Genomic DNA, 21,569 nt, shown 5'->3' with positions numbered 1-21,569 from the left:
ACGTTTTCACTAGTCTATTATAGTGGAACTGTGAAAGCCTAATTCTCTGTTGAACTGAAACAAAATGCTTGTTTCGCTGCAATTATTTATTGCGAAGTTTCACTTCAGTTCACAGTGAAGTTTCATGAGTAAAACGGGGTCAGCAGTGAAATAAACTGTAGCGCGGACTTTTGAAGAGGAAAAAATAAACTGTAGCGCGGACTTTTGAAGAGGGAAATGCTCAGGCTCGATACACTTCGTCCATGTCTGTTGCACACCTCATCGCTTCCGCCGATGAAAATACTTCAAGAACAGCAGACGCTCCGGAGGTATAAGTATGACGCTATGTTAAAATGGTCGCACGATGACTATTTTGGCTGCTTCTGTGATTCGCTAGCGGAGTAAGAACCTGGCGCAGTCCGTGTGCCCTGGTTGCCAACTCCCGTTTCTTAAAGCTGTATTCTACTATAGCGCCTGTGAATTTGTTAATTTCATCACCCCAAGCCTTCTGCCGTCCTTGACTGCGCTTCCCGTCTCTTGGCACCCAATGGTAACCCTGATGGTACACCGGTTATCTAACCTACGCATTACATGACCTGCCCAGCTGCATTTTTTCTCTTAATGTCAATTAGAATATCGGCTATCCCCGTTTGCTTTCTGATCCACACCGCTCTCTTCCTGTCTCTTAACGTTACGCCAATCATTCTTCGTTCCATCGCTCTTTGCGCGGTACTTAACTTGTTTTCGAGCTTCTTTGTAAGTCTTCATGTTTCTGCCCCGTCATTCCGAAGCCTCGTAGAACCCACGTCTTCGCATTACACGCGTGATAAGACGTGGAATCGTTCCACACCTTCAGCAACTTGTTTTTTCATGCACTTTAATTGCCATTAATTTATCATTTCTTTAATTCAATTACTATGTACAAGTAATTGCCCTTATGTTGTCCTTGGTGTCTTTGTTGGCTTCTTATGATATTATCATCAATTATGTGGTTCGAATGCTTGTTTCGACCTTGTTCTTTATTGAAACGTGTGCTGTTCTGTATCTTGTAAACGTGATTCCAAAGAATGTATGCACCTTTCGCTTCACTTTTCTGAGTGCTTGTAGCCTCTGCTTTATTGGAGCTTGAGCCATTGCATTTGGGGGTATGAGCTACGTCACAAACAAATCCCGGGATCCTAGCCATAGACAATTTCGCTGTAAAAATGGTACAGACTCCGCAGCTCCCAGTTACTGATCGTCTAATCATCTCCAATGCCACGCATTCGATCGCCCAGCCTTCAATGCAAAAACTGGATGATGATGATGATGATGACGATGTTGATGATGATGATGGTGGTGGTGGTGGTGGTGGTGGTGGTGGTGGTGGTGGTAGTGGTGGTGGTGGTGACGACGACGACGCTATGCCTTTGTATTCGCAACGCGCTTCTAAAGACCAATATGATAACGGGGACTTCCGCAGTACCTCCATGCCTAGATTTATTTTATATCATTGGATGAGCATGCTGCTAGCACGCGAAATTCTTGAGTCGACCGCCATAGCGGGTCCACTTCTTGATGATGTCGTAGAGTCGGTTGCCAGGACAAGCAGTGCAGTTTGCATCGCGGTGACCGTGCAGAGGATATTTCGGGTTGATCTTTCCCTGCGAATCATAGGAAAGACGCGCGCAAGCGACAATGAGACACAGGCGCTTTAACCAAAATAGCTGCTGTAGAGGTTATCTGGCCCGGTGGCTCGCCTAGCCACTACACTAGCCTAGAGAGGTTGAGATTAGAGGGACGCAAGGCCTTGGGGCCCCTTATCGCTTAGGGCCACGGTACTGCGCATGCGCAGTACCGTGGCCCCAAGCGATAGGGGGCCCGAAGGCCTTGCGTCCCTCTAACGTTAAATTCTCTATTAATGCCATATTAATGCGCTAACGTACGACAACGCACACGCACAATATACACACTCAAGCACGTACCACGCGAATCTAAACGCACAGCATATCCTTGAGGTCAATGCCTCGTACGAAAGTCAAAAATGCTTGCTCATCTTGGGGGGTGACGGACCTCGCAGCTCTAGTTCTGCTACAGCCACAAAAGTCAACAGCTTTGGCTGACGTTAGATGTGATTGGTACAACATTGTTAGTTGCAATCTCATCCCGCCGTATTCTTGATTGGGTACGTCTGTTTTTCTCCGGTTTTGACGCCTAAATCGTTTACCAACTAGCCCAGCTCTCGACCCTTGTGTCTAGTACAACGTCTCGGTCGAAACTCGGCGGTAAACAATAGGTAGTGTCCAAATTTACGCCCCAGCGACGGTTTTCTTTGAGTAACCTAAACGCATCTCGAAGGCTATGCTTTCGCAAGCATTATACGCCGGTAGTGACCGTGGAGCGAGAAGTGCGTCATGGCCGCCATGTTTTAGACATCGCCCATTAAGCTTCGTGGCAGTTGCGGGAACAGTGACTGTGCTTCCCGTACAACAAAAGCGTGTACAGACACTGGCGTTCGCTTGTTGAAAATAATTAACCTCGCCTGTGCCACAAACAAGCTGAAGCAACATCTTACGTGACATAGCCACTACGTGTAGCATCACGTTGTTGTCCTCAGAATTTGTTGTAACAAAGCAAGGCTCGGTACGACACTTGGGCTTCTACCGATCTACCGTTTCAACATATACTCTGTCGTTTCAGATGCATCGTGTCCATGAAAGGGTTAATGGCTCGTTTCGAGACGCCTTCACGTGTGTGTTTCAACGCATAACCCAAGTTTCTGCAATCGACAGTGGAGAATCACTTTCAAGCACTATTTTTCAAAGTTATATTGCGGAAAAGGGAACAACGTATTTTCAAAAGACGTAACGTAAATAGAGTCTTACAACTGTGCTTTCAAGCAAGACTGTATTTTCGCAGTAATTTCCCAACCACCAATAGCGAACTCTCATATTCTCACAACCAGCGCTTTCATTCGTTCAACATTTAGAAAATTTAAAAGTAGGCGTGTGCAAATATTTTAAATTTGTTTGAATACGAATCAGATGGTTCCTGCTACTTGAGAATGCACTATGCGAAGTTGTCGATTATACGCCTTTTGTTTATTTCTAAAATATAAGGGATAAAACCATTTATTGGGGTCTCGAGCCAGACAGAACGTGGCATGTGAGGATTGTTCTGAAAGATTCTGCGGCAGGGACACCAGAATCTGAGTTACCGCACGGGGCAGATAACTTTTGTTAAATAATTTCGAGAGACTCAATAACCATGGCTCGCCTGTAGGCAGCCTGCCTGTATGTGCGAATTTGCTCCGATTTGTGATTTGGGCAGTACTGCCATGTTTGCATACCTTTAAAACGACCTGCTGTGCTGCGGTACCAAAGTTATCTCCTTCAGCGAACTCAACGCCATACGCGCACCTCGTAACATGCTGTTACCTTGTTTAGTTACTACCATTATTATTATTGTGAGCCAGATAAGTGAAAGTTGTTTATCATTTACGTGCCTCTCAATTGTACGGTCGTGTAATTGTGAATGGTATTATGGATGTGCCAATATTTATAGGCCGTCCTTCTTTCTCTGCTGGTGTAGCTTTAGGATGAGAAAATACTTAATATTCTATTTAGTATTTGGTGTTTCTTCTTTCTTGGATATTCATAGTTGATTTGATTCAAAAATTTCACTATTCGAACACCCATATATATCTAAAAGTTGTCGCCTCGCTTACGACTATAGAGTGACCACAAGTCAAAATTTCTAAAGCGATGGTTCTTCAGAATCCTGATGAGCGGTTACAGAGGTCATGACCATGTGGAGGTGCAAATCCTTGAAAGCTATACATTAGATAGATAGATAGATAGATAGATAGATAGATAGATAGATAGATAGATAGATAGATAGATAGATAGATAGATAGATAGATAGATAGATAGATAGATAGATAGATAGATAGATAGATAGATAGATAGATAGATAGATAGATAGATAGATAGATAGATAGATAGATAGATAGATAGATAGATAGATAGATAGATAGATAGATAGATAGATAGATAGATAGATAGAGACAGACAGGCCAACGCCACTTGCCTCTTTGACGCCGCAGGCGATGAGGTTCTTCGCCGCGTTGAGCATGCCGTTGTTGGGCGTTGACTTCGTGAAGTCACCGACGAACGAGATGGCGATGCCGTTGCTGTTGTAGCCTCGGGTGTGAGCTCCCACTCGACCCCAGCCACGGCCCTCATAGACGCGTCCATCACCGCCCACGAGGAAACTGTAGCCGATGTCTGCCCAGCCTGCGAACGATGCGACGTTCAGTACCGCTTGCATCGCCACTCAATATGACTGAAAAAAATTCCCTTGCCTGATTCTCTGACACCGGGCCTATCACACGCGATGGAAGGAGCTATTTGATATCTCCTACTGAGTACCTAAGCGATGTGCACTGCCGTCAGATGCATTTTTCTTATAGGGTTTTCAAGAAGTTTGCAGTTCAGAAGCCGCGCGCCCGGTAAGAATATTTAGAGATGTTTAGAACTGTTCACGGTAATTCGAGTGCATCGAGTTACGAAGAAGACCAATCAAGTGAAGGCCAGCGACGACTTAACTTGTTGCACATTTTTTGCATGAATATGGTAAAAAATATTCTTGCAGAAAAAGAAGCCCTTTAATGACACCGCTAACATGAGGAGTGGCCGAGACAAAGGAGTAAACCGTGCGTGAGCTGCAATTAAATTTCAGGTATGAAAAAAGAATACCGAGGCCTAGTTGTGTCTAATTGATGCTATATATAGGTGGAATAAAATAGAATGTTTGGTAGGCCTTTTGATTGTTTCCTTCATGACTGATTCAACTGTGCCTCAATAATGGTGTTCAAGTCTCCGCTTTGCCCTTTTGACCAGTGACCACCAGCAATGGCGGGCAACAGTATCAAGCGAAAATTTGTCTGTTCACTCCCTACCTTCTAATTAGTAAATTTCAAATCGTGTACACCAATTTAAAGTGTAGACTACCAAAAAGCTTTACTCTCAGGGTACGTTTTTCTGTTTCTTTTTCTCTTCTTTTGGGGGGGGGGGGGGGTGGCATGTTATATGTGATAATTATGGCGTCCAACGGGCCACTTTTTTCGTAAAACATATATGTAATTGCTCGCCTTCTGTCCGCATTTTTCGTCCGTACGCCAGAATGCGGTACAACGCTGCGGCACACTAAAGCGCTACACTTTACTGATGCGCTACGCTGAACGCTCCCCACCGCACAAGAACAGCCGCGTTAATTACTTTGCGGCCGGTTGTTCCGTGTCGCTTCCTTGCGTGCTTTCTCACCTCTTAGGGTTCAGAGGGAATTCTTGGCAAAAGCCCCATCAAAACACGAAAAACAAAACACAGCCGAAAAACAAGAAACAGCTGCGTTACAGAACTGCATAGAACTAAGTTCCCTCCTAATGACGGTCGTGCTGGAATCGGGGTGGCAAGCGAGGAGGTTCGGTGCTCTGGGGAACACCCGAAGGAAGGAGTTACGTTTAGTCCAGTTTGTTTGCTCTGTGAGTGTAATTCCGGGCTACGACAACGAAACAGACAAGGATATACTTCTGATTATCATAGGGAACTTTAACCTCAGTCTTTACAACCCCCCCCCCCCCGCCCCCGCCTCAACAAAAGAATAAAAAATACGTGGGATCGCAATTTCATGAAGGACACCTATAGACTGAACTTGATGTCTCCGCTCGACATGGCCCCATTGCAAAACAGATTCCTAATACCGCGTCTGGCAGTGGAGGTGCCATGGACCACGTCATTTCTCGCAGGTTGGAATGTGTCCGTAAGTGCGTACAAGTATACGTTTTGTACTATAGTTGATCCACGCACCGGCCCGGGTGTACACTTCTGGTCCAAATATTCCATTTGATGAGTGGCAGAAATGACATTACATGTACATTTGTTTCTGCGTGTGTCTGTAGAGGTTCATTCATTTGAACCTCCAATAGATGCCACGTGCGACTTTCGATGTGACCGTGTGTTACCTTGAGTACAAAACAGACCCACGCGCCTGTGTACACTTAATAAATGTTTCGCTGCATAATCTCTTTGTTCGTGCTTCATATTCTGGCACGTCAACCCTGCAAAATGTCTCTACATAATGCCAGTCACTGGCAATGCGCGAAAGAGGCAGGGCACCCACCGTTCTTGTCCATGTGGTAGTTCTGGTGACCGCGGATGAGCCTGCTGCATGCAGCCTTATCCTTGCACTGGGATCCCGTGGTGTGGTGTATGAACACGTACTGGGCCCGGGGGTTCTTCATGGCTGCCCGATTTCTCGGAGCCCTGGCGCCCCAGCCACTGCGGCTCACGATCTCCACGCCCGGACATCGCTGGGCACCTGCGCACTCAGAGGGTGTGCGGAATGGCAGCTTATCTTCCTATGCCACTCATAGCGTTATCTTCCTATCAACTCGACAGCATAAATTTATCTTGCTGCTCAACTCGACAGCATAAATTGATCTTTGCTGATCAACTCGACAGCATAAACTGATCTTTGCTGATCAACTCGACAGCATAAACTGATCTTTGCTGATCAACTGGACAGCATAAATTGATCTTTGCTGATCAACTTGACAGCATAAATTGATCTTTGCTGATCAACTGGACAGCATAAATTTATACTGTGGCGAGGAAAGCATATGTCGCCTTGACGAGGACAAGTCCACTTGTCGAAACGTTGGCTCCTGCTTTCACCTTGTTCTCGTTTTGCTCATCTTCTTGAATTTCCATCTCCCGCATTCCCCGTGTTTTCCAAGGATTCTAACGTAGCAAACTTATATTTAATATCTTATTTAATTTTTTTTTTATTTATGTCACTCTCTCAGTACACACGCCATAACTAACCCACCGTTGTTGCTTAGTACATCTTTCGCGTTGCGCTGCTAAGTACACGAGGTCGGGGCATCAAATCCCGACCTCGCGGCGGCCGCATTTCGATGTGAGCGGAATATGAAAAAAAAAAGATAAATAAAAAAATAAAGGAAGGAAAAAAAGCTCTTGTACCGTGTATTGCATGCACGTTAAAGAACCCCCAGACGGTCGAAATTAATCCGGAGTCTCCTCACTACGGAGTCCCTCGTAATTAGATTGTGGTTTCGACACGTAAAACCCCAGAATTTTATCTAACATGTCAAAACTGGAGTTGCCGTTGGTAGCCACATGGGGGAATTACAAAAGCAAACTCGCTTAAGTAAAAAAAAAAAAAGAACAACAGAGCCTGCTTGCATAGATTAGGCTTTGAAGCATTATCATACCGGCAAACATGCACGAAATGTTCAAAACAACATAGTAAAATAGGCATGCCCAGGATATACATCCACGCACAACAACGTCGCTACATCAAGACATTTCAAGGAATTTTTACACGAATGGGTTCACTAGCATAATTTGTCCATATCGCTTTAAAAGTGAAGCTTCGAACGTTGTTACATTATCGTGTATTATGATGTCACCGCTGTACGAGATACTAACTATACCACACAAAGCAAGAGAGATGTCGACGTTAATGATGTTAATGAAGATGTTAACCTGGCCGGTCGCCTTGCGCGTACGCAACTCCAGGTACAGGGAGAAAATGAGTGCACACGCACTGATCACGTGCGCCCACATACGACGCGAACAACAACAGGCGCTCACGTATGCAGTACTCATCGATTGAAATGCTATACTCGGACGACCTGGCGGCCGGTGCTTTTTCGAGCCTATACGGCGAGCGCTGGGCGATTGCTGAGGGGGCCGAATGACGGCCACAATGCAACACAAAGGCTCTCGCTTTCACGTGATACAAGAATGCGTCATCTCAGCGTGCGCAGCGCCCATCCCTGTGGTAGGGTGGCTACCCTATGGCTACCCTATATGACTACCCTACATGTGGCGTGAAAAGTACCGGCTGCCCCGCGCTCCCACTGCAACACGTTTCAATCGCTTCAATCGCTTAGCACTGTGCGCGCACTATAGCTATATTCACAAAGTTTCGTTAATAAGAGCTGTGTGGACAATGAAAAAAAAAAAAAGGGGACACAGCAACGCTTTCGTGCCACGAAACAAGCGGGTGGTGTTTCCTGTCATAGGGCCGAGAACGCACCGTATAACTCAAAGCTGAAATCGTGCTTCCAGTGGGATGCAGCTTTCAGAGATCGTCTCTTTGACAAGTAACGACAGTTGTCGCGTATAGAACGTGCTGCAAGACCTCGTGCACTGAAGATGGATGGATGGACTCACTCCGGATTAATGGCGACCAACGTTAAGCTCTATCAAGTGCACCCAGCGCGCGATACATTATAGCGTTTGTGCATTTCGCTCCCACCGAAATGCGGTCGTGCCGCGTCCGGGCATCGAACCTGCCACCTCCTGCTTATAGCAGTGCCAAGACATTTAAGGGCGGCTTCGTAACGTGCTATTTCGTTTTTGTTTTTTTCCCTGTCTTTTTCTGCCATACTAAGCACCTTTTTTCAGGGCAAAAACAACTGAGTTGCCATTGTAAAACCGCAATTTGCTAATGCAGCTTATGCCAGCTAAAACCTATGTTAGCTGACCGCAGAAGTTTCAAGAACGTTAAAAAAACCGGCATTAAAAAAAAAGAAAGGTATCGTGTTTCTCGCTTAAGTAAAGCGCAAAATCGCATATACGCATTACTCACCGATTGTCGCAGCCTGTAGAAGAGCTCCAAACGCCGAAAGCGTGAGCAAGCTCTTGGCAGTCCCCACGTAGGCAGGCTTGAAGAACCACATTGTGAGCGGTGATCAAAAAGATCGGTCTAGCGAGCCTCCACCATTCCCGCGTGGCTCGGCGTTTGTCTGTGCCTTCTATGACCTCGGCATGCAACATGGCAATCCTCCCGGTTCTGAGCCCACACCAGGTCACGTGACAGTGTTTCCCCCCAACTCCTTTTTTTTTTTTTTTTTTTTTGTGTGTGTGTGTGTGTGTGTGTGTGTGTGTGTGTGTGTGTGTGTGTGTGTGTGTGTGTGTGTGTGTGTGTGTGTGTGTGTGTGTGTGGCGGAACTGCGAGCGTTTATCGCGGCTCTTGCATGCCGCGTCGGAATGCCATCTCGACTCGCCTGAACTTTCGCGCGTCCTCCCGATCGTCCGGCTGCACCCAAACCGCGCACGCATGCGTGCATCGCCTATTCATGTCTCCCACCTCTCAAGTGGCCTATACGATGCAGCTGTTCATCGAGCAGGGAATCTCCACTAAAGATAAATTCATCAGACACACGTAAACACTGGCCAAGCTGGGGTGAATGTACGCACACTCCGCAATCCGACACTCAACAGACGAATGCGTCGCAGCCGTTGGCCGCACTGTATCTGCTTTCTGAGCGAGCAAACTGTTCGAGTGTTGCCATTCCAGACGATACGGATGACGTGCGGGAATTTCCGGGCAGACGCACGTGCTGCAAGGTGTGACGTGTAGGAGAGGAGGGTTACGTCAGGGAGGGCGGGCGTCCCCGAAGCAAAGGCAGGGGGAGGAGGAGGGGGGGGGGGGGGGGCTTCTCTGTGGGTCGTTCCGGTTGATTGACTGCTGCCGCTGGCGGAAAGTCGTGCCCGCGGCGGTGGAAACGATCGTGGAATTCACGTCATGCAATTATACGCCAGGCGAAACGCGTATGCACAAACGGGTTGCCGTCACCGCTAAGCCGGAGGTTGCAACCTTCCGGGCCCCTAAAAAAAAAAAAATAAAAAAAGAAAGAAACGCTTTCATTGTAAGCGTGGTCTATAGTAGCGTCTCAAAGCGCGGGCTTTCGCGCGAGTAAAGAGCACTATGATAAACTGAAACGTGACGCTCGCGCCAAAGAGCTGAAAGATGTACTCGTCTGTTGGCATGAGAACGGTGTGCTTTGGATCGTGGCCTAATTTTCTTTATTGATTAGAGTCTATTGATTAGGCTGTTGTGCAAGAAGTCAAAGAGGTCCGATTCCACTGTCGGTCGAGCATTTTCTTTTTGTTACAGAGATCCGAAAAGATGCGACACATACGTATCTACCTACCTAGCCTCACGTACCACAAAGTGACTGGAATGAAGTAAGGAATGCTGCCTATTAATAACACTCACCGAAAGAAAAAAAAAAAAAAACACGAATAAAAAGTTTTTCACTGCATACACGCACCGCTAAATCCTCAAATCGGATCCTTTAACATACTGATCGCCGAAGAAGCGCGTAATCAAACGATAAATCGCGTCTAAAACCATATATGCAGAGCTGACCCACAAGAAATTATGAAGCGCGCAGGCCTTCTAATAGAACAGTGCGGGATGTATTCAACTGATTTATTACTTCCAGCAGGGTTTGACGTAGTAGTCCTGCGGAAACCCGCAAGGTGGAGAGGTAGGCGCCTGGTTAGCTCAGATGGTAGAGCGGCTGCCCCGGAAAGGCGGTGGTCCCGGGTTCGAGTCCCGGACCAGGACGAATTTTTCTTCAACTATGAGGCTTTTCTTTCGAGGAACCCGTACGGGTTTCCTTTGTAGCAATTGCTACGAACGGGTGGATGTCTGATTTTCTCTTTATTCACTTCCAGCAAGGTATGCGTTACAGACGAGCGAAACTCGCGGAGTGCAGCAAACTTGGTGCTTGCGCGCTTTAAAAAAGAAAAAAAAAAAAGGCCTTCATGTCTTACAGGAATGCCAACTCTAGGTATTTATCTTTAGATCTAGGTTTTGACACCAACTCATGTATTTGGCGTTCTTGTGCCATTGTGAAAAAGAAAAGCATGTATGGCAATATCTAGGCATACTTAAAGAACTTTCCGGCAGCAATTCCTAACAACAGATTCATGCACCTTTGGCGGTATTTCTAAATCGTTCAATTCCCACTATTTTGCCCTTCGTCCTTGACTGGGACACCTTCGTCATCGCCGGGATTAGCCACCTGGCACACAGGATACGGTAAAATAAAAAAGTGAATCGTTACAAAATGCGACCTTTATACAAGTCGGGATATGTGTAAACACCAGCTACGCAGGGGAGTGAAAATAGCATTTGGCTGGTTCCCATTTTTGATTCTGCATCTTCTAGAACTCTGCTCCCGTGTACTTAGATTTAGGTGCACATTAACAAACCCAAAGTGGTCCAAATTATTCTGGAGTCCCCCACTACGGCGTGCCTCATAATCAGATCGTGGTTTTGGCCCGTAACCCCCACCCCCTTTCTTTAAACAACTCTGCTGTTCACAATAATCTCGATAGATAAATAAGTATAGCCTGTGCACCAGGTGGAGAGGCTGGAAGAACGCGCTCTCTGCTGGTCCTTTTTGCGCATATATGGGCTGTGAACGGTGAATATAACTCGAAATAAGTACTGATTAACACGAAAAACAAACAAAAAATTGATGGTTGTGTGCGTACTTTGTGCCAAGGGAAGGTACAAATGAAACTAGCTTAAAGTCATAGCCGGGTTCCAGAAGCAAACAAAGAGCGGTGTCAGTTGGCTGGAATACACGTCGTTGCCTCTAAGAAAACCTTAGGAATTTGCGAGTTGAATGCCGTCAAAACGTGTGCTTTTTTTTTCCTGAGCTAATATTAATGCGAAAAAAATAAAAGGCCTGTTGAGAGGCGCTCAGTAGCGGACGATTCACTGCTCAAAAAGAAAATTTCATAAAGATTTATGAAGGTCCGACCTTGGTTGCTATCCAAGAATGCACTTAACATGATTTTGAAAGTGGTTAGTTGTGGCAGTATTTATTTATTTATTTATTTATTTATTTATTTATTTATTTATTTATTTGTGATACCCTCAGATCTATATGAAGAAGTATAGAGGGGACGGGCTACGATGTGGTGATGCAAGTACGAAATATACAGTAGTACACAATGCATATAAGTATAAAATGACTTATTTAGCAACATTGTTTAGGAAATTGGAAAGAACATATAGCAGCTACAATAATAACAAAGGGAAATACAAATGCACTAATACAAAATGAGTAAGAAACAACACATCCTCTGTTATAGAATCAAGCAAGAAGGCATATGCAGTACAGCAAATTATTAAAACTAAATCTTACTTCAGGGAAGAGGTGTGCATCGTGTAGTGCTGGCAATCACTGCTTCGAGAAAGCGGTCCACGTTAGTGATGTTTACTAATTCGGCAGGCACGTGGTTCCAGTAGCGATTTGTCTTTGGCAGAAATGAGTGACTGTGAGTGACCGTGTTGTGATGTGGCATATATGCTGACCTTCTCGCGATGATCTATTCGACGCGAAACGTAACAAAGCTGGTGTAATCCAGAGTGACCTAAGATAGTGATTACGATTATATATTTTATGAATGAACAGCAATCGAGGATATTTTCCATCGCGCGGCCAGACTGGGAAAGGTCTAGAGCGACTGTCGGGTGCCTGTAACACTGGCAAAGTGGTCGCATTTACTTTTGGATAAAACGTGCTGACCCGATTCTGAATTCTTTATCACCTGTATCACTTTATCACCTTTATAACCTTCTTGTATCACCTCCCTGCCTTCTACTTTTCTCTTTCCTCCTCCTTTTCTTTCCTCCTTTCCAAACGATTGGTTAGCGTGATGCGACCGGCATCCCATATCGAAGGTGCGCATTCTAAGTTAGGTCAGTCGTAAGTTATTTACAGTTGGCTTTTTCACGGACGACGGGATATAAGGGACAAGTTACGCCTTCAGTATAGCCTGGCATCTGATTAGCCCTGGAAGTTATCTTATCGACGTGTTGCACCATACGTTAGACGGGTGGTGGTCCTCGTACCCATAGGTGGGAGCCCAACGGGTTCCTGAGGCACCTCCGTTCTGAAAGAGCAGTTCGGAAACCCACGTAGCGTTGTTCGTGACCGCAGGCGCAGCGTCTCAAACGACAGCATCTCAAAACGCTATCGCTGTCACGAGGGGAAAACGCGACGACGCTCGCTTTAATACCACCGTGCGGTACCACCGCTCTACGGTGCCACCCTACACTCCCCTTTAATCCTTACCGCCGTGTTACACTGCACTATTTTCGAATTCGGCCTACGAAAATGGTTAGACAGTCGCAATGAAATCGCGCTTAGTTCCCAAGAGAAAGCTAAACGCTTGAAAAAAAAAAAATCAGCGGCGATTTAGCGTTCAATGCGACAGAATTGCGTTGAAGCATTTCTTTCGCATGTATAGCGCGCCGTGCTCTAGTTAGTGTCACAGCTTCTCCGGATTCGCTTGTTCGCACAGGGGCTGGCGTAAATGTTCTGGAACTTGTAGCAAACCATCGAAAATTTTTAGAAAGAATTCTCACGGTAGGTTTAATCAACTTGTGTGTTGTTTGATGAAAACAACTGCGACACATTCTCGACACATTGCAGATAGATTTGCTCCTGCCCGCCCGCAGCTGTCGCTACTGGCTCCACCACACTCACTCAGGGCGTGCACTCGTCCATATCAACTTGTTTGAAGCCTTTTGTGTGTCATGTCTCATCACGCAATAAAAAATATATATAAAAGAAGGCGATGGTGGGAGAGCAGCGTCCTTATGCTAGGACTCGCTAGTGCCATTCAAGGAGACGTACTCAAGGGACTCACGAGGCGGAGCACGTGGTAACGTGGTAACGGCGGGCTATCTATATATAAGCCTCTGCGTCGACACACGTTCAGTGGAGGACTGCTGCTTAACTGGCGTTTCGCAGATGTACTTCTTAAGCTTCCCGCCGAAGTGCCTCCACCGAGAAATGTAGGCGTACAGGGCATCCCCCGGACACGTCCGGCAGTTGGCGTCTCGATGTCCGTGCAGTGTGTAGTCAGGACGGATCTTGCCCTGTAAAGAATTTGGCGATTACTGCGTTTTAACTATAGCTTCAGCTGGTCTAAGTTCAAATGTACATGTCTAACGTCGAGGCCTAATAGCGAGATTATTGGACATTCCGTACTCTTCGAAACGCGCCATAATACGTGTACAGCAATGCACTTCGACTATTTTGATGCCAGTGCATTCAAGATTTCGTTAATAACGCTATACGCATGTCATGAAGAGCATGTAGCCTTTCCAACGGGTTCTTATGCTCTTATATTTAGCAGCTCATTAGAAGACGTTTGACTTCGTCAAGCTCTGAATAGAGAGCACTCTCAAACCATGTTTTCCTTGATGTAACTTTTTTGCCTCTCGTATGCTGTGTTCTGTGTAACCCCTGCTTTAGGTGCTAGGCATTCCTTCTTTCGTTCATCATCACGTTACGTTGTGGTAGCTCACCCTCTTCCAACTTTGAAGAGCAGCAGGGTTGTTCGTCATTGATTTAGGAAGCGCAACAGCTACCGCCACATGCACAAAAAGAGGCCACACATCGGATTACAAGACACCGCTTCGCTCGCGATGAAACATCATACCCCGATGAACGTCCGCCAACTAGCCGCACCCGCACTCTCGTAGCAGAACGGTGCACACCGCCCACTTATATGCCTTCCCTAATATGTTGTCTCTCTCTGCTGGTGCGTACTGCTTTCTTTATTTAATGCGAAGGTTAATGCTCGGGGCATACAGTGGTATGGGATGCGGGCGAATAAAGACGATTAAATGAATGAAAAAATATTTGCTGATCTAATGAAGTCCAGGAGGGATCGATAAATTTCTACGCCATAATTTGCATCCGAAGACAAAATTGTGCAACAACCATCGACGATGATTGCAAACGAAACCGAATAGCCGAACGATTCTAGAAAGCTTAGCTTCCTTCTTAAGGGATGTTGCATTCGAAGGCATATATTTGTAGCAGCGAGAATATTTGGTTGGCGTTTGGTGTGTCGCTGTATAATTCCGTAGACAACCGGGCCGTTAAACATTTGTGTAGCGGTGTAGTACAGGGGCGGTATTCTGTAAGAGTCCACCTAGTGGACTGTCCATTTCGCCCGCTGCTGATTGGATGCAGCTGCACGAGCGAGCAGGAGACGAGCGGCCCCAGCCAATCAGGAACGGCCGAAATGAACAGTCCACTAGGTGGACTCTTATAGAATACCTCCCGTGGTGGATATACACATACGCTGGTTGAGCACATGCGGGTTGTCTACGGAGTCGCGAGAGCCGGCGTAAAAGGCGACTGTTGCCCTCCTCTCCCTCCATCAGCACAGAGGGAGAGGGTGGTGGGAAAAGAGGAGGGCTGTCCTTCCCGGGTGCTCCAACACAGCATGTAAGCCTTCAGACGCCCCAAAGCTCTCGCTTGTGAGCACGTGCGTCTCAAAAAGCTACATGGCTTACGTTCGACGGCGAACACGCCCCCGCAACTCGGTTGCGCGAGACATGCCCCACCACCGACCGCTACAAAAACGGGCCAAAGAGCCAGAAGACGAAAAAAAGAAGTGCGGAAACCATTGCCAATTATTGTCAGCGTAAACGAATAGCCCGAACAAACAAACGAGCGAGCGAGAGAATGAGTGGGAGAGAAAGAGAGAGCGAACGTCTTCCTTGCCGAGTCCGACCACCTACCGACCATCGACCAACCACGCCTGCGGCCGGAAAAGTCAGAGATTTTTGCTTAAAAACAAACAGAAAGCTTCTCAGCGCATTTGCTTTAATGGAAACACGTGCATACGGTACCAAGGCAACGCCGCAGTTTAGCAGTCGAATGAGCGCCCCGACCGCCCAAGGAGTCGGCAGGTGGCGCGAGAAGTCGCCGATGAACGCCGCTGCCAGCGCGTCGTCGTTGTGGCCCTTGGTGTGGGCTCCGCTGCGGTCCCAGCCCCGGGACACGTACACCCGCCCGTCACCGCCGATGAGGAAGCTGTAGCCGAGGTCGTCCCAACCTGCGATACGTGCATGCGTCGTTGAGGTCCCTACAGTGTAAAAATATTTACGCCCTTAAGGGTGTTACAGTGCGACGAGAAAATACCCTTAATGGCGTAAATATTTTTATTGTGTATACCACCATATTTAGGCATTTCAGACGAACAACTAAGTGATCGAGCGCGGTGCATCAATTACGCGATGATGTTCGCGGCGGCAACGTACTGGGAACCCATATGCAGGCAACGAAAAAAAAAAAAAAAAACGTCCGATAGTTGGAGCTCAAGCTCGCCGCGCGCCTTTGTTCTCCAGCAGCCAGTCTTTTCGAAAATAGAGAGGAAGTTATAATTCTCGACGACCAAGTAGCCTACTACGTCACGATCGAGTCATGCCTACAGCAACGTGAACAGCTCGGTGATGCCCGTGTGACGCTTAGGACGCAAAATTCTCACACGGGGCGCAATCTGGTACGCCGCCAAATTCCACCATTATGGCAGACTCGCCATCTTGCCTTCTTTGATTGGCTCACGTGGCGGCTACAGTCTCCCTGGTGGGCTGAAACCGACAACAGGGCGGCATTTGACAATATCTAAACGGCAGAATTATAAATTGTCTGAAATAACCTTTCAGAAATTTGCCGAGCCCCAAAAAGGCAAGCAAGGGAAACAAAAGGAATCAGATCTCGTGACGCACACGTAACGTAGCACTCAGCTCCAGTATGGAAGTAGGAAGTGAAGTAATGTAGCTTGTGGACGTTGATTAATGTTAACTAAAAAATAAATGTCGGCAATAAGGAAATACGATATTACCAGTCGGTAAGTTGCATTCATTGAGACATCTGAATCGGACAAAACTGATTCAGTATACACGGTTCTGATATATACCATTAATGTGTGATGATGACTCGTGCAGAACCTCCGCAAATATTGATGCAGAGAAAGTTCAGTTCTAGTGACTGCAGGAAGTGGAATTTTGATTTGAGGCTCAAAATTTTCTTAAAACATTGCCCAGAATTAATAAGTTTAACAAAAATAGAAGCCCGTATTGTAACTCACGTCAGCTGTAAACTCCCGTACATTCGACACTGACAAGACGGACGAAGTTAATTGAATTATCCGGTGGGTCAAATTACACAAGATTCAGAAAAAACGCCAGGACAGACCGCTGATTCATTTGGCGTTATTTGCCCCTTTTCCAACATGCCCCCGAATCAAACGCGCGCCCATTTTCTGTGTGTCCAAAGGAGAAAATTAATATATAAATGACATTAAAACGCCTAAAGAAATGAGAAATCTAAAGAGTTTTCATAAAAACGCGCTAAAGAAGAAGACGAATGCAACACATATGAGAGGCCGGCGCTCTTTGGCGCATTTTTATGGAAACTGGCAAGATGAACCAGCTCACTCAAACCAAGGTATCGTTGTTAGAAATCTAACGCGCACCCGATGTTTTAGCAAGAAACAGTGTTGCACAATGGCAGTTGGTTTCCTGAAAGCAGCTTCGCCACATGTTATTTTGGTTAGCTCCGCCGAAAGGCTCTTTTGTTATGCGGTAAAGCACACGACCGTTGCGAAGTTGGTTTTGGTTTCGTGTCCGATTGCACCGCACAGGCAATTCTCGGCCCACTTTTCTTTTAAAAATGAAAGGAAATGCGGGCGTTAGAATCAGGTAAATACCGTAATCAAACATTGTGAGCTACTGTTATTGCGTGAAAATCCTGCTAAGGTGGGCCGGAAATAGCCGTTCTCGACGAGATGGGACGCGTGTTCTAACGCATTCACTGTCCCCTAAGGTCCAGCGGCACAGGCGCTGCGGCTAAAGGACTCGCTATCGGGGTCACTATAAGAGCGCCAGCCGCATGCATGCTGACTGGTCAAGTTCGAATTATCCGGTGGAGGCCAATTTTAGCATCAAAATAACCAAAGTTTGGGCCCATAGAAATGCAAGGAAGGTCGGGACCTTCAGTCGGGATCAAATTAACCGAAAAATTAACCGAAACCGAAAAGCAACCAGAGTTTAATTAACATAAGTGTACTATCTCTCCAATCTGTTCACTGCATGCTTAGGGGAAGTATTGAAGCTATAGAGTGGGAAGACTTAGGAATGAGGATCAACGGCGAACATCTCAGCAACCTTCAGTTTGAAGATGACGTGATCCTGTTCGGCAACACTGGAAACAAATTACAAAAAATAATTGAGGAGCTTAACCGAGGAAGTGTAAGAGTGGGGTTGAGTGGGGTTAATGTGCACAAGGCAAAGATAATGTTCAATAGCTTGCCAAAGGAACCAGAATTGAGGATCCCCAGTCAGCCTCTAGAATCTGTACAGGAGTATGTTTATCTAGGTAAATTACCCACAGGGGACCCTGATCATGAGAACGAAATTTACAGAAGAATAAAAATTGGTTGGAGCGCATTCGGCAGACATTGTCAGATCCTGACTGGAAGCTTACCGTTATCATTAAAAAGAAAGGTGTACAATAAATGCATTCTACCGGTGCTAACATATGGGGCAGAAACTTGGAGGTTAACAAAGAAGCTTAAGAACAAGTGAAGGACCGCGCAATGATTGATGGAACGAAAAATGTTAGGCGTAACGTTAACAGACAGGAACAAAGCGGTGTGGATGGTAAAGCTAACGGTGATAGCCGATTTTCTAGTTGACATTAAGAAAAAAAATGGATCAGATGCAGTCCATGTAATGCGTATGCGTACATAGCTGGTGGACTGTTAGAGTTGCAGAATGGGTGCCAAGGGAAGGGAAGCGCAGTCGAGGACGGCAGAAGACTAGATGGAGTGATGAAATTAGGAGGTGTGTAGGTGCAAGGTTGGAATCAGGTAGCGCGAGACCGGGATAACTGGAGATAACAGGGAGTGACATTCGTCCTGCAGTGCACATAAATATAAGATGATGATGACTATCAGTTTTGTCAACTTCGGATACTCTAACAAAGATAGTTTAGAGAACTGCGATGTCCGTTTCTAAAATTGGTAACCAATGTCCGCGAACGAATGAATAGGCTGCCCATACGAAACAACGGGAGAACACGCCACGCAGAAGGAATGCATCGCCGAACAAGCCTGCCCACGAAACGGATTCGGTTCATTCAGTGAGGCACCACTCTATCCCAATATATATCATTCAAGATCGTTTACAAGCTGAAGCCTTCTCTTAACCCAGGTACCTCAGCCGTGCGTACCTCTCGTGTCCATGTGAAAGTTTTGCCAGTGGCGCATCCGCTCCGAGCAGCTCCAGTAGTTGAAGCATTCCGGACCCTCGGTGTGGTGCACGAAGAAGCGGGGCACCGGCTGGACCTTGAGCCGATTCTGGGTTTTGGGATGCCGGGCACCCCATTGGAACCGGGACACGAACCGGATGCCCGAGCAGGCCAACATCACGCGGATTCGATGCATCGGCACCCACGGATGCCACCACGAGCCGGCGAGCCCTGTGGATTTGTGCCAGTGTTACGAGAAACATGCCAATCACTCGTACGGAGATAGCAGCAGTAGCGGATGACGATATAGTCGGTGACAGCCAAAAACGAGCTCCACCCACAAAAACTCAGTGCACCTGGCCTTCAGCTCAGAAACAGAGCTGGAGTCCGCTCACAGCTTAATGACTTCCGGGAAAATTCCGCAGCGGGCTATAGTTGGACTGTTGCTCAGAGTGACGAAGGGACAGGACTTGAGTGAGACAAGTACGCACGACATCTGAGCGCAAAAAAATTAATGAGATTGCTCTGCTAATACAAACGCTAGCCTAATAGAGAAATAACAGCTAGTTGCTTCAAGCTAAAATGTTATATTTGGTTGAGAAATGATGTCAGGATCCCTCCAAAAAATTTGCCTAGACGTTCAGCTTTCACCCTGAAACCAGTGACACAAAGACCGATCTCTACGGAGAAAACGGTTGTTTCAAACACGCGAAGCCGCTTGACGTTAGGTAGAGAGACGAACCCAATTGGCTGGTGCATCTATGCAAATAGCGCAAATAGTGTTTTAGTATACCTTTCAGTTCTTAGGTCGTGACCGGTGATATATTGCATTGACTGGTAGCCTGCAGCTGCTAGCTATCTGCGTCGCGATGACGAAGACGATGTATGATGTTAGTCGAGGGAAGAGCGCTGATGAGAATTAGATGGCACAGACAGGTACGACGCGTATACAAATACATTTAAAGCTTCATAACACTTGTGTCATGGTGGCGCGTCAATTCTGGGGTAGTGGCCAATAGTGGACGCGTACCCAGTTGCTCGTATACCCAGTGTCGAAGCCGTATCTTGGGGCACAATCGCTCAGTGATCCCAAGTTGCCTATTAGGCCAGACAGCAGCAAGTTATCTATTCTGGAGCATACCCAGCGGCTTAGGTTGCCTACTCGGCAAGTCAATATTCAAGCACATATTCGGCGAGGATTCGGCGACGAACGCCTAACCCTGGAGATGGCGAAGGAAGTTTCGCTCCAAAAAGACAATCGCGCGATCTCGCAGAACTCAACTCTTCTTTCATTTGTTTGATTGCAATGAAAATAAAACAAAAAGGGGCAGTCACTATCACTGTGGCAACTACTCCTTCTTGCAAAGCATTCTCTTCATCTTGCATCATCAGCGTATCGTCCACTGCAAGACGAAGGTCTCTCCCAGCGATCTTTCGATCACCCCTGTTTTGCACTAGCTGATTGCAACCTTGCGCCTGCACATTTCCTAATTTCATCACCCCACCTAATTTTCTGTCGTCTTCGAATGCGCTTTCCTTCCCTTGGCACTCACACTGTAACTCTAAAAGTCCACCGGTTATCTGCCCTACGCATTACATGGCCTTCCTATCTCCTTTTTTTTTCTCTTAATGTCAACTAGAATGTCGGCTGTCCCCGTTTGCTTTCGGATAGTAGCAAGCATAAAAATAAAAATTTTGCAACATGGGAATAAACAATGTCAAAGGGTTGAAAACTTCTATAGCGCACATTTATAAACAACACAAGCACGCTGAGATAAAAGGCGAGGACAAGTTGGGGCACCATAAACTGAATCCGTGTACATATACGCATATGCATCGTTCTAAACACATACACGAGGCCGCAGTGCCGTTCGAGATGAGCAGGTCAACAGATGACGAAGATATACGTGTGAAATAAATCACGCACATAGATACGACAGTCAAAAGCGAGCTTCATCACAGAATAAAAATATACAAAAGCCTATGACACACAATATGCAATCGCACATATATACAAACAATGGAAGGTGACTGTGGGGCTGCATTACGGTTACTGTTCAGTTCTATAGTACACATATTTCACGAGTACTAGAACTCGATCAACTCCTTCTTTTCCTCTCACCTGGAGCCGCACTACCGAGCACAACCACAGCGATGACTACTGCTGCGACAGGTCCACGAACCATGGTCGAGGCGGGGCGGCGTTCCTCTTCGAGCAGTCCCTCCCCCGACGTTTCACGCGCCAGCGAGACTTCCCGAGACTACGCCATCCCACGCACACCTTCGCACCGATCTCGTCTGAAAATTGTGCACGCGCATGCAGGCCTGTACATATACAGTATATGCAGTACGACACAAGTAGCAGCGGTTTGCACCGTGATGGATCGCGCACTCCAGGTTGTTTTGCTCGCAACAATGCATTCACCCGCTAACGTGTGCGTACGTACATACGTGTGAGCTGCGCTCTGTGCAAGCATTTGGAATGCCGCCCGCTTTTCCCACGCACCAAGGTTCAGCCCCTTTGTCTACTCTCCTCGCCTACATTGTCTTTTCTGTATCGATACAAAAATATGTGAAAACAGCAGGCTGGTCTCTTCGTTCCATCCTTCGTCTCTTTTTGCGAAGGCGCCATTGACGTTTTGTTTGCGTCGTTTTT

At 46.6% G+C, this 21,569-nt stretch overlaps 1 protein-coding gene across 2 annotated transcripts; it reads right to left on the bottom strand.

Annotated features, from left to right (window-relative positions):
* Positions 1-1,439: 1,439 nt before the first annotated feature.
* LOC126534470 (peptidoglycan-recognition protein SC2-like) lies at positions 1,440-21,210 on the bottom strand. 2 transcript variants are annotated; one of them, XM_055072216.2, is made up of 7 exons: positions 21,036-21,210; positions 18,896-19,144; positions 15,511-15,716; positions 13,575-13,740; positions 6,139-6,336; positions 4,048-4,253; positions 1,440-1,622 (listed from the first exon to the last, which is right to left on the bottom strand). In XM_055072216.2, exons 1-7 carry the CDS (start codon positions 21,097-21,099, stop codon positions 1,488-1,490), a joined length of 1,224 nt encoding a protein of 407 aa, XP_054928191.1. In that variant the 5' UTR covers positions 21,100-21,210; the 3' UTR covers positions 1,440-1,487. The 2 variants fall into 2 exon arrangements, with proteins under 2 accessions (XP_054928191.1, XP_054928192.1); XM_055072217.2 differs by lacking the exon at positions 18,896-19,144 and having other exon boundaries at positions 21,036-21,209.
* Between the last annotated feature and the right edge of the window lie 359 nt (positions 21,211-21,569).

The sequence above is a fragment of the Dermacentor andersoni genome, chromosome 7 (genome assembly GCF_023375885.2).
Source record: "Dermacentor andersoni chromosome 7, qqDerAnde1_hic_scaffold, whole genome shotgun sequence".
In the NCBI taxonomy this organism is placed as follows: domain Eukaryota; kingdom Metazoa; phylum Arthropoda; class Arachnida; order Ixodida; family Ixodidae; genus Dermacentor; species Dermacentor andersoni.
This window is presented reverse-complemented; position numbering and strand designations above follow the sequence as displayed.

Excerpts from the sequence above, each read along its gene's own strand:
- LOC126534470 (XM_055072216.2), bottom strand. The coding sequence starts at position 21,099 with ATGGTTCGTGGACCTGTCGCAGCAGTAGTCATCGCTGTGGTTGTGCTC. Across the intron at positions 19,145-21,035 it reads GCTCGGTAGTGCGGCTCCAG|GGCTCGCCGGCTCGTGGTGG; the intron begins GTGAGAGGAAAA and ends ACAAATCCACAG. Across the intron at positions 13,741-15,510 it reads TAAACTGCGGCGTTGCCTTG|GGCAAGATCCGTCCTGACTA; the intron begins GTACCGTATGCA and ends AATTCTTTACAG.